Genomic DNA, 12,635 nt, shown 5'->3' with positions numbered 1-12,635 from the left:
GCTTCTATCGAAATCTCATTTTGGCTGTAGATCATAGGTATATATTATTAATTTTAGAAACTTGTAAAAAATTAAATAATCTATCCCATGATAATCAATGCATTTTATTTTATTTTGCATTAAATAAATTCTTCTAATAGATGCCTTCATTACAGAACATAAAAAAATGGCCGAAACAAATGAAGTTAGAGGTTTAACTCAAGAAGAAATTAAAGCCGCTTGCGGGTATGAAAATTTACAAATATATTTTTAACATGCAATAGTATTCATTCTTTAAGGCCTAACCTCCCTCACTTTGATATATGCTCAATAGAAACGAATCCAGAGGTGTGTTCTTAAAAAAATTTTACCCCACTAAAATCAGTTTGGAACATTATAACCAGTGGGGCAAGTACAAAATTTGGTAATATTGATTCTTTAAAAACTTTTACCCCACTTATTATAATGTTCCAAAGTGATTTTTTGAGTGGGGATAAAACATCCTCATTAGAACATTATTTTGAAATTTGGAAGATTTTTTAGATTTGACATTTGTTTGAAATTGAGCGCGGCATTCGTACTTATGATTTAAATTTGTTTTATAGTGAACGCAGCATTTGAACATATTTATTAAATTTAAGTACGTAAAATATTGCATTCATTTAAGGGATTTCCTTTTCGCACGTTACATTTCTCATTTTAGCATTTAAATAAATTATTTGTTTACGCGTCAATAAAACTATGTACTATGCATCTATTGTAGTTTCTATCGATTGCGTTTTTAGTTGTTGCTATGGAAGAAATTCTATTTTCCCCCTTCCCGTCCCCAATAACCCTCCCTCCCTCCCTCACTGTCTCCTTATTTACCTTTTCAACCCCTTTGTATTTATTTTTCGCGCAACACGTCAATCTATCTATCTATCAATTTCATCAGACACAAAACATTACTGTTGCTAAGTAGACAAATTTCATGTCAGGGGCAACAATTTTTTGGGGCTTACTAAAAAGTCTTAATTAACCCCTTCCCTCCTGCTAAGTCATTAATTGGATAGATTATTTAATCTAGCTTTTAGTGAGAGAGGGGCGATAAAAGAAGCCTAAAACCATCCTAAGACCTAAATAAAAAAAAAATATAGCCTAAAGCCATGATGGGACCTATGAGAATGCAACTAATAGGGCCAAAAAACAATGTGCATGTCCCCTGTCTGATAAAGAATTTCCAACTATAAGTCAATCAAAGTCATATTTATCCACCCTCCTATCAAACAACTGTTGATCTTGGGTATTTTTTTCTTAAAATTTATCTTCAAGAAAATAGCTTAAAACCATCACAGGACCAGTAGGTAAATTCCCTGAAGAGTAGATAATCGGTTCAGTGGTTACTGAGATCTTCAGCTTTGACGAACAGAGAGAGACATCGTTCTACTTTGTATTATAGATAGGACTTAACCCATTAGTGACGAACCGGCTTTTAACGCCCGGTTCCAGAAAATGCCGAAAAAAACCGGTTCTCAGTTTTAGGATTGCATCATTCTCAGTATGAATCCCCCCTCTACTACCCTGGTTTTCATTTCCCCCTGGAGCAGGCAGATTTGCTTACTTCCGTTTGCCGGTATAGCTTAACAAAATTTGAAAACCAAGAAAAACAAGGTGATTTTAAAATACCCCTCCTAACTTTTTTGTTTATGAAGTAAAGTTAGTGATTTTTTTCGTGAAATTTAAAGTTTATTGGCATTTACATTCATTTGTGAATTCGTTTTATTCAAATTATTATTTTTTATATGATTTTTTTATCGTTTTTTTACGTTCTATATAGACCCGGCTCGGCTTATGCCGCAGGGTTGTCGAATTGGGCACTTTTTTTTATATTGGGCGGCCTAATTGCCCAAAAGGGTTTTAGGCGGGTTTTGGGCGCCCAAAAGTGGTTTTGGGCACCCTTTTTGGGCAAATGTCGTAAAAAGCATATAAAAAGGATAGAAAATAGCTTAAAACCATACCTAGACTTATTATTAGAAATAAAATAGCCTAAAACCACCTCAGGACCTATAAAGGCTACACTGGAAAGGAGAACCATATCGGTTCAGCAGTTAGCGAAATTCTTCTCTAGATACAAAAAAGCTTACTAATTTATATAGTTAACTAGCGGCTACGGCCCTAAAGGCCTCTAGGGGCACTTGATGAGGGGAGAGTCAAATTTGATAATCCAATTATTATATCAGATTTAAAAAGAAAAAGTAAAAAAAAATTGGGGGGGAGGAATATTTTTTTTTGTGAGGGTTTCCTCCCCCCAATTTTTGTTTCTAGTTTAAAAAAAATGAAAAAAAAGTTTTTTCTAGGGGCGATTTCTCTTAGGGTGGTGGTACCCTCCCTCAAAATAGTTATAAACCTTCCCAGAACCTATGAGAAGCTACCCTGTTAAGGAGAACCCGATCGGTTCAGCGGTTAGCGAGATCCTTCGGTACAAACACACAAACAAACAGACACACATCCTGTTACTTTAGTATAAGGACTAGCGGCTTCGCCCCTAGCCTCTAGGGGCTTTGCCCCAAGAGGTATAATTACATCTTCTATTACTTACCCAGCAGAACGAATCGCAAATTTTCACACCTACCCAGCAGGAAAACATTTTCTCGATTAAATAACAAATTCGCAAAATTCGTAAAAAAATAGTCTAATGAACACAGTAATAGTGTCTGACTGATTATGACGTAACAAAAAAAATTAGCCAATGAGAGGCCACTATAAATTTTACCTTTGGTCAATAACGGCCTCTCATTGGCTAATTTTTGATACGTCATAATCAGTCAGACACTATTACTGTGTTCTAGTCTAATGTGTTCTCAAGAAAATTACTACTGGTGCTGCTCATAGTCTAATGTGTTCTCTAGAAGAAAAAAATTTTTGGGGGGGTAAATTTTCATTTTTGGGGGTGTCCCAACCCCCCAAAAAATAGCTTAAAACCACCACAGGACCGATAGGTAGATACCCTGAAGAGTAGAATCTGATCGGTTCAGTGGTTACCGAGATCTTAAGGGACAGACAGACAGACGGAAAGACATCGTTCTACTTCGTATTATAGATATCACCCACAATATAGGCCCGCCCCCCCTCTTTTTTAACCCCCTCCCCTTTTTCTCTCCCCCTAAAAGGGGGGTGCCCAAAACTGCCCAAAAGGAACTTAAATTGGGCGGCCCAAAACCGCCCGCCCAAAACTGCCCGCCCAAAAGCGCCCGCCCAATATGACAACCCTGGCTTATGGGGGGAAAGTCTGAAATTTTCATTACCCGGTTTTACTAATAGATCTTTTTTACAACAACAACAAAAACCGGGTTTATTAACCAAAAAGGGGTGGTACCTATAGCCAAAATCTTAAATGTGATATAAATTGTTTTGTATGTTAGTTGTAGCTCTATCAATTACATGAGGTTATGTAGTTTTCAATTACGGATCGTATCGTAGTTTTAAAAAGTGTTCATCTCACTTTGGGCGTTCAAAAATTACATTTTTAATTTTTTGGGCCAAATAACCGGGTATTTAGGTCGCAAACGGGCTTTAATGCCGGGGGAAAGCACCAAAAAACGCCAAAAACGGTTATTAATGCCGCAAGGTTTTTTTACTCGCGCCGAACCGGGTTTTATTGCAACTTTCCTGTGCACGCCACTAGAGCAAAACAAAAAAATTGGAATTCCGTATTTACCATTATAAAGCTTCCCTGAGATTTTCAGCTCGATCGGTCCATAAAAGTGGCGCTCGGCACTAATGGGTTAAATTTAACTACCATATTATTTTTATTGCTAACAAAAATTAAACACTTATATAATGAATCTTCACCTTTTTTAAATTGAAAAATTGGTAGCCCCTTGATCAAAATACCTAGTTTTCTTATAAACTCATTCTGAGGGAAATATTATTGTGTGTAATGGGGGGATGGTGTGTGTGTGTGTCAGAAGTACTATGTTATCTATCTATCGATTAAGTTTTGACTGTTGCTATGGAGATATTTTATTCCACCCATTAAAACAATAATCTTGAGGAAGGGTATTTGGTTTTTTAGACATGTTTTTTATGCTTAATCTAAATATTTGAAAATTTGAAAAATCTCTGAATTAAAAAAAAAAATATTCCAAATTTAATTGGGACTACACCACTCGGTCTTTTGGAACATTATTTTGGTACACTATTTTTTTCAATTCAATTTTTTTTTAAGAATGACATTTGCATTTACCCCCATTTAATGTTAAAAAAAAATGGGAAAACAAGGGAGAAATTGAGTGTTCCAAACGAGTGTTCCAAAGTTCAGTTTTTTAAGAACCCACCTCAGGGGTGAATATTTTCCCACCAAATTGAATTTCTTTTCTTTCTGCCTCTATTTCTTTCCCTAATTTGTAAAGTAATAATACAGAATATTTACTTAATTTTAAATTAATTTTGTTGATGTTTCCTTGTATCAATGATTATCCAGAATATAGTTAAGGGGGGTGGGGGGGGGGAGTTAGTACAGTTATAGGAAATGAAAATTCAGTATCAAATTTTGGCCTGGCCGTTTGGGCTTGTTTTTATAGATATCAACCTAAATCTTTTTGTAAGCTCTCTTATATGATTGGATCTACCTTTAAAACTTTGAAAATTGAATTTTGGGACTTTCCTTCAAGGGGCTAGTGGTGCAAAAGACCCCCCCAAACACTAAAATTTTAAGTTATGAGCTTATTTTTAAAGATATCGAGCTGGTTTTTTAAATGGAAGCTTTTATTGCATAAATGAGATGATTAGCCATCCCATATTTCATTTTTGCACCTTACCTCTAGGGGCATGTAAGCTCAAAACTTATAAATTTTGTATCAACTCATCTTTAAAAATAAGCTCATAACTTAAAATTTTAGTATTTCGTGGGGTCTTTTGCCCCACTAGTCCCTAGAGGGAAAGTCCCAAAATTCAATTAACAAAATTTTACAGGTAGATCCAATCATATAAGAGAGCTTACAAAAAGAATTAGGTTGATAACTATAAAAACAAGCCCAAACGGCCAGGGCAAAATTTGGTACCGAATTTTCATTTCCTATAACTGTATAAACTCCCCCCCCCCCCCCCCCCCCTTGGTCTGTCGGTATGTCAGTCCAGCTTCAAATAAAAACATGTTTTATAAAGATTTAGTGATTTTAAAAAATATTCATCGCATGTACTCTCTTCTTTTTTATGACAACTGAACATCTTGTGCTTAATTTAGAGAACCAGATGCAAGCACTGAAGAGTTCATATTCCAACAGACAATGTACAGAATAAAGGAATTTATTTAGGCTTGAAATATTAATGGAATATGTCTTTTCTTGCTTTTATTTAAGGACTTGTGACTGTGCTCCTTAGCAATTAGCATCTAGAAGCTTTGTATTCGAAGGAATAAGAAAATTAGGAAAATATCCCTAAACCAAGCTTAGATGTAAAAAATCAAATTGCCTAAAACCATTCAGGGACCTATAAGAAGCGTCATAAGATAAAGCACTCAATCGGTTCAGTAGTTAACGAAATTTTAAGCTAAAAGATAAAAACCTTACTACTTTTTATGATAGGCATTAAGTTAATTCCCGTAAGCATTGTTATCAAGAATCATTTTAAGTTTGTTAAAATAATCTTGCAAAAATTGCCGAAATAAAAAAAATGTCTCAGTATAGGACCCTAAGAAATCTTTGGATTTTTACACCAGAATTCTGGGAATGAGACTTTTTAAGGTAAATAATTCATGAAATCTTTTTGTGTCTAAATTAAGACTTTAAACAAGGACGATGGCGTCTATAATTGATAAAATTTTGAAACTAATAAATTGTGAATGAAATATCGCATTAAATAAAGTAGTAATGGTTTTTGTCTGCAGCTTAAGATCTTAATAAATATTGATCCGATGGGTTCTCTATTTAAGGTAAGGTTCACATTGGTCCTGTGATGGGTTAAGGCTATTTTATTTTCAGTTTTAAGTCTTGGGGTGGTTTTAAGCGATTTTTTGAAGCCCTGTTGCAGACGGAACCCCTAGATGCTATGGTCGTAGCATTTCATTTGAAGTTATGTCGGCCATATCTATTTAATATTTATATTAAGGTTTACATTTAACAATGAGATAGGTTAGGGTTTATTTTTTATTAAGAGGAGGAAGGTACCTACCCTTCCCATAACTAATTATAAACTTCGCTGGACCAATAAGAAGCTCCTTTTATAAATGAGAACCATATTTGTCTAGTGGTTAGAGAAATTTTTTGCTATTGACTAACATCCTGTTACTTTTATAAAAGTATAATCGTCTTGGAGGAACTGTTGATTACACTAGTCCCTTAAGTGTTACAATAACGTTTTCTTATTCTTTGTCTCAATAACTTTAGGGACTGACTTAATTGAATTTTAAATGGTTGGTTCTATAAGTCGGTTGAGTGTCCAACCGTCTCAACCACTCATTGTAAAAAAGGGATCAATTTATCGGCTATTGTCTTGGCCCTTTAGATACCTGATAATATAATTTCAATATTGAATCTGTATTTAGGATTTGCATTTTCCAGAGATGAAGTTTTCCCTGTACTTCCTCGGATTTTCCCCAGCTCAAAATATTCCTGGGGATGATAAAGAGAGGACCTACTGGTGCTTCACTCAGAAGGTAAGAACGTCAGGGATCTAAAGGGATAAGACAATGGCCGATAAATTGATGTACAATGTACTTCTTAAATGATATACAAAATATTACCCTTTATGTAGATACATTTAGTTGTTGAAACGTTTGGACATTCAAGTTAATGAACCAACCAATCAATATTTTAAAAAGTCCCCAAAGTTGGTAAGCCAACAAATAAGTAAAGTTTATTAGAAAAACTTTGGGGACTAGTGCAATAAACAGGCCATTGTCCCCTCTCTCCCTGTAAAGACGTAGATTTATGCTCTATTTTAAAAGCTTGTTTTCGGTATAACTCGTACATGACTTTTTTAAGGTTTTAATATTTTTAAATTTTTGAAATTACTAGTCTTTTTACCAATGGATGTATTTCCATCTCAAGATCCATTGAATCAGTCTAGTAACATTTCTACTAGTCAAAAGTAATAGTTCGTTTACAAAGGAGGGGGGGGGGGCGTAATGACATTTTTTAATTGTTTTTGCTTAAGTGTTTTCCTTAAATACTGTATGTCTATTCAGAAGGACATTATTTAAGATGATTCAGCAAGTTTGGGACCAAAACTCAAAAAAACATATATTTGATATATGACAAACAAACTTTAGAAAAAATGCACTTTAGTCCTGCGAGCCACCCACCAAGCCTGCTGGGGTCGGTCCCCGACTTGCTGAATCATCTTAAATACCTAATTGTCCTTGTGTATAGACACAGTGTATTTAAGGAAAAAATCTAATAAAAAACAATTAAAGGTAAGTTTCTACATCAAAAAAGACCAAAAAAGGCCTAAAAACCCCATTTTCGCCCATTTCCGCATGGTTTTTCTTACCTTACCTAACCTACAAATAAAAAAATTTGAATTTTTTTGTCATTTAGATGTAGTATCTATAGGACTAGGCTTATGTACCAAGTTTCCCCCCCCCCCCTTATTTTAAATATTTACTTAACTTTAATTTTTACACTTATCTAGAAAAGAAATACTTGTTGTCTTAATGTCTTCTAAAAAGTTTTTTGGTAAAATAAGAATTGGTCTTAAAAAAAATATTGAGTTTATTATTTCTATAAAACAGCCTTACTTTTAGGCCACATTGGAGCTTACTCATAACTGGGGAACTGAAAATGATCCAGAAATGAAGTAAGTTTTATTCTATCCCTATATGAAATTGGTTGAAAACCGCTGACCGATATGGTTCTCCTTCACAGTGAAACTTCTCATAGGTCCTGGTACAAAAAAAAGAAAAGGAAAATACCACTCCCCCACCCCTCCCCCCCCCACCAAAAATACTTTTTGTGTTCTTATCCTCATATTTCTTATAGGGCGCAACCACAAGTTATTAAAACCGGTTTAAAATATATTTTAAATGTCAAAATGTTATGTTTAGGTATCACACCGGCAATACTGATCCCCGAGGGTTTGGTCACATTGGAATTACGGTGCCAGATGTTGATGTAGCCTGTAAAAGGTGAACAATAGAGAAATAGATAGATAAATGCATGGATAGATAGATAGATAGATAGATTATGATCAGATAGATTTTGCAGACAAAAAAAAATCAGGGTTCGGAAGCCGCGCCTCAGCCGCGCATAAGCCTCAGTTTTAAACCTGCTTGTGAGCAGAAAAAGAAATTTCAGAAAGAAGGATTGTCTGCTAAAGAGCAGTTTTATACATCCAGCTAAATTTTATAGTGATAGAATGAAGATTTCACTGAGGCTTACACGCGGCTTCCGAACCCTGAAAAAAATCATAGCCTTTTGGGGATTGGATTAGAACTGTGCAACCTGGCCTAAAACGTAAAGGAACATCTAAATGCTTAAAATAAAATAATACCTATAATTTTTTAGATTTGAAGAGCTAGGAGTAGAATTTGTGAAGAAGCCTAATGATGGAAAGATGAAGGGCCTGGCTTTTGTCAAGGAATAGATATAATAGATCTAGATGGTCAAACTGGCCCCATAATCCGTTAAACTTAAAAAAAAAAGAAATTTTAGCCGACAAACATCTTAGGGTTTATTTTGTTATATACGATTCATCATTTTAATACGAGTGACGAAATTCAACTTCATATCTGACTTATAATATAATAGCGGTGTTCCCTAGAGGCCTCTAGGGCCACTAACGGAGGGGGGAGTTGAATCCCAAAAAGCCCATCTTTTTAATTAAGATGTGAAAGAAGAAAAGAAAAAAAAATTGTTGGGGAGGGGGGGGGGGGTCGCCAATGGCCATCGTTCTTCTTTGTATTTTAGATGTTTTGTCATAAGCTTTACAATTACATTTTACGTTGGGAGACATTTTTATTATGCCCTTTCGTACCAGAATCTGTACATTTTTTAACCAACAAGATGACCGGATTGTTTCTCCACTGTTTTTCTATTGGCCGATATAGAGAGTGTATATCTAGATGATTATATCTATTTGTTAAGGATCCGGACGGATATTGGATTGAGATTCTTAGTGCCAACAATATGAAAGGAGCTTTTTAGTTCACATATTTTCTTAATTATTATAATTTATTTTTATTATAAATTAAATTTGTTATCAACTATTTTAACAAGTATTTTATTCTAAAATTTGGTACGTTGTGATATATTTGAGCTTCATATAATTAGAAATTTTATTTTTGAACCAAAAATCTTCAAAAGGGGACTATTCACGAACGAGAGCAAATGATTCTAAGCACCTTCCAGCATTGATCCATAGTATTTTTTTAGTAAATATACTAGATTTATGTTTAATATTTAGTTTATCAACTAAAAAGTTAGGTTTCACCAAGGTTTTATACAAAGCGTTTGTTGATATTGCATCAAAATATGCTTTACATTTCAAAGTTTATCTATAATACAAAGTAGAATGATGTCTGTCCGTCCGTCCGTCCGTCTGTCTGTCCGTCTGAAGCTTAAGTTCTCAGTAACCACTGAACCGATCGGATTCTACTCTTCAGGGTATATACCTGTTGGTCCTGCGGTGGTTTTAAGCTATTTTCTTGGGGAGTGGGACACCCCCAAAAACAAAAAAATCCCCCCCCATTTTTTTTTTTTTTTTACAAATTTTACGAATTTTATGAATTTTACGAATTTTACGAATTTTACGAAATTTACGAAATTTACGAATTTTACGAATTTCGCGAATTTAATCGCAAAATGTTTTCCTGCTGGGTAGGTGCGAAAATTTGTGATCCGTTCTGCTGGGTAAGTAATAGAAGATGTAATTATACCTCTTGGGGCAAAGCCCCTAGAGGTTAGGGGCGAAGCCACTAGTTTCATATAAAACAATGGTGAAACCTAACTTCTTAGTCGATAAACCAAGTAGGTATTAAACATAAACCAATTGTATTTACTAAAAAATACTATGGATCAATGCTGGAAGGTGCTTAGAATCACTTGCTATTGTTCGTGGATAGTCCTCTTTAGTTGATTTGGACAGACTTTTTAATATCTTAAAAAGGAGAAAAATTTCAGAAGTCTCGTAAAAATGACTGTTGACAAAAAAGAGGGATACAAAGGTCAGCATCATACAGGGGGCGGCGTGAGCGGCGGGCAAGAGGCGGGTGGCTACAAGAAAAGCGGCGGAGGTGGGGGCGCTAGTGCCGAGGGTGGAAGCGGGGGAGCTGCTAGAGGTGGACGTGGAGGCAGTGTGGGTAGGGGAGGTGGGGGAAACAGACAGAGGTCAAGGAACAGCTCTAATAATTCACAGAATGAAGTTAGGGTGGCTAAGGTAATAATCTCTATGTATAGCAGTCATTTGTCGGTAATTTCATTTTACAAAGACAACTTAAGGGTAATAGCGTTTTTGTTTTTTAATTTAACATTAATTTTTTGCTAATATTTTAAATTTAGAATTAATCCATGTTGACAAGCGATTTTCTTAAAGTCTTAACTGTTTTCATAAAATAATGAATATTGAATATTTAGGCCAACAAAAATCCGAGCCGTAACAAGAACAAAGCAGCTGCAGCTGCGGCCAAACAAGCTGCTCAAGCTAGAAAACTCAAGAAACCGTCCAGGTAGGTACCATACGAACCTATTTTTCCATTATGGCTTCGAAACCGATTAATATCCGCTGGATTAGAACCGGTTTTAAGCCATACTTAAAAAATCATGTATCGTATCTTTTTTTATATCCGTGGAAAGCTGTTTATAATACTAAGCATAAGCAATAATATTTATTTCTCGCTTCGTGTTATAAACCACTTTCCGCGGATATAAAATGTACAGTTATAAGATTAAAACAAGTTTTTTTTTAGCCCCGATGTTAATTCATGTGAGGCATTACCAAGGCAGGACTAATCTCGACCCTAATTAACCTAACCAGACCATAAATTAAAATATCTATCAATCCAGGGATTATGAAGATGAGGAGAGGAGAACAATTTACATTGGGTTTATTGAACGTGGAACAACAGCAAATGAACTGCTCAATCATTTTAAGGTATTTTCTATTTATTATTATTCTGTGGCGAGTCTCCAATTTTGTATAATATATTATTATATACAGACTCAAGTGTATCCCAATGGCATACCTTGGACCGTGCATCCGCTCGTCGCCGGGGAGATGATGATGGGTTCTAATCTCGGCGAAACAGCGCGCCTTACTAAAGACGTTAATTTTTTCTTGACTACAAAGAATCTTATCATTTGTTAATTTTCAAGGCAGCTGAACTTTTAAAAAATATGAACATTTTTAAGTATTGAAAAAAAGAAATTAAACTGCGAACCAAAAAAATAGGCAAATCTGAATTTGCAGAATAGCAGCTTTAATATTCATTTAGGATGATTTTACTGTTGATATAAAATGTAGATGCATCTTTTGGTTACAAGTTTCCACCGTTAATTTTTTATTAATTAGCACCAATGAAGCACAAGATCTCAAAAACAGCATTTTGGGTAAAAACTGGTGAACCAAAAAGATATGCAAATCCAAAACAAATCAATGCAAAAACGATTTTTTTTGCACTTTTCTTCTGTTTTAAAGATTGATTCTAATAAATTAACAATTTTTAAAGGGATTTATGCATTAATTATTATGAAATATAGTATAAGGTAGAAATTAATGATCTTTTAAAACAAGAAATATTAGAAAAAAAGAAATTTGACCCCTATCACTTTAGAGGACAGTTGCTGACCTCCAGTCTTATGGATGAAGCTAAATACATATTAAAAATAATAATTACTCCCAAAAGTATACATAAATGATTTTTAATGTGTTAAAAAAATCTATTTTAAAATCTTGATTTTGAGGATGATGGCCTTTAAGATGCTCCTATGGGTAGTGATGGTGAGCCAAATGTTATCAAAGTGCATCACCATGATGACAACTTATATATTGAACTATGGTCCAGTTTTTGTATTCATAGCAGCCTCCAGCCAAGCAGTATTAAAAAAGAAAAAAATTGCAAGTTTAATTACTCAAATGCATAAGGTAAATACTGTCGTTTTTAGAAGATGTTTATATTTCTTGTCTTGAGGCTCCATTGGAGATTGCTATGACTACAAAAAATAGTACATAGGTTGATAGACAAGTTGTTGTAATGGGCATGTACTTTGATAACATTTGGCTCACCATCACCACCAATAGGAGCATCTGAAAGGACATCATCCTCAAAATCAAGATTTTAAAATATTTTTTTTTAACACATTAAAAAGCATTTTTGTATACTTTTCAGGGTAATTTTTATCTTTAACATGTATTAGGCTACATCCATTAAACTGGAGGTCAGCAGCTGACCTCTAAGGTGATAGGGGTTGAATTTCTTTTTTTCTAATATTTCTTATTTAAAAAAATCATTAATTTCTACCTTATACTACATTTCATAATAATTAATGTATAAATCCCTTAAAAAATTGTGAATTTATCAGAATCAATCTTTAAAACAGAAGAAAAGTGCAAAAAAATCGTTTTTCCATTGATTTGTTTTGGATTTGCATATCTTTTTGGTTCACCAGTTTTTACCCAAAATGCTGTTTTTTGATCTTGTGCTTCATTGGTGCTAATTAATAAAAAATCAACGGGTGAAACTT

The 12,635-nt window shown here is 34.3% G+C and overlaps 2 protein-coding genes across 3 annotated transcripts in view; both read left to right on the top strand.

Moving 5' to 3' along the window:
- Positions 1 to 111: 111 nt before the first annotated feature.
- Positions 112 to 9,913, top strand: Glo1 (Glyoxalase 1). The gene is made up of 8 exons (XM_080176470.1): positions 112 to 225; positions 5,204 to 5,263; positions 5,648 to 5,702; positions 6,503 to 6,613; positions 7,703 to 7,755; positions 8,003 to 8,083; positions 8,463 to 8,537; positions 9,044 to 9,913. Exons 1-8 carry the CDS (start codon positions 167 to 169, stop codon positions 9,099 to 9,101), a joined length of 552 nt encoding a protein of 183 aa, XP_080032596.1. The 5' UTR covers positions 112 to 166; the 3' UTR covers positions 9,102 to 9,913.
- A 132-nt stretch (positions 9,914 to 10,045) lies between these two features.
- Positions 10,046 to 12,635, top strand: part of LOC145331678 (uncharacterized) — a 40,246-nt gene continuing 37,656 nt past the window's right edge. For both annotated transcript variants that reach the window (XM_080176465.1, XM_080176466.1), the window contains exons 1-3: positions 10,046 to 10,332; positions 10,530 to 10,621; positions 10,959 to 11,046. In XM_080176465.1, the coding sequence (XP_080032591.1) occupies positions 10,090 to 10,332; positions 10,530 to 10,621; positions 10,959 to 11,046 (423 nt within the window). In that variant the 5' untranslated portion in view covers positions 10,046 to 10,089. The remainder of the gene's footprint in view (positions 10,333 to 10,529; positions 10,622 to 10,958; positions 11,047 to 12,635) is intronic.

This window comes from Acartia tonsa, chromosome 11 (assembly GCF_053477335.1).
Source record: "Acartia tonsa isolate MP-2025a chromosome 11, ASM5347733v1, whole genome shotgun sequence".
NCBI lineage: Eukaryota > Metazoa > Arthropoda > Copepoda > Calanoida > Acartiidae > Acartia > Acartia tonsa.
This window is presented reverse-complemented; position numbering and strand designations above follow the sequence as displayed.

What these genes read in the sequence shown, in the direction of transcription:
- Glo1 (XM_080176470.1), top strand. Translation starts at nt 167, where the DNA reads ATGGCCGAAACAAATGAAGTTAGAGGTTTAACTCAAGAAGAAATTAAA. An exon ending in TGGGAATGAGACTTTTTAAG is followed by an intron (nt 5,703 to 6,502) that starts GTAAATAATTCA and finishes ATCTGTATTTAG; the next exon opens with GATTTGCATTTTCCAGAGAT. An exon ending in GTTGATGTAGCCTGTAAAAG is followed by an intron (nt 8,084 to 8,462) that starts GTGAACAATAGA and finishes ATAATTTTTTAG; the next exon opens with ATTTGAAGAGCTAGGAGTAG.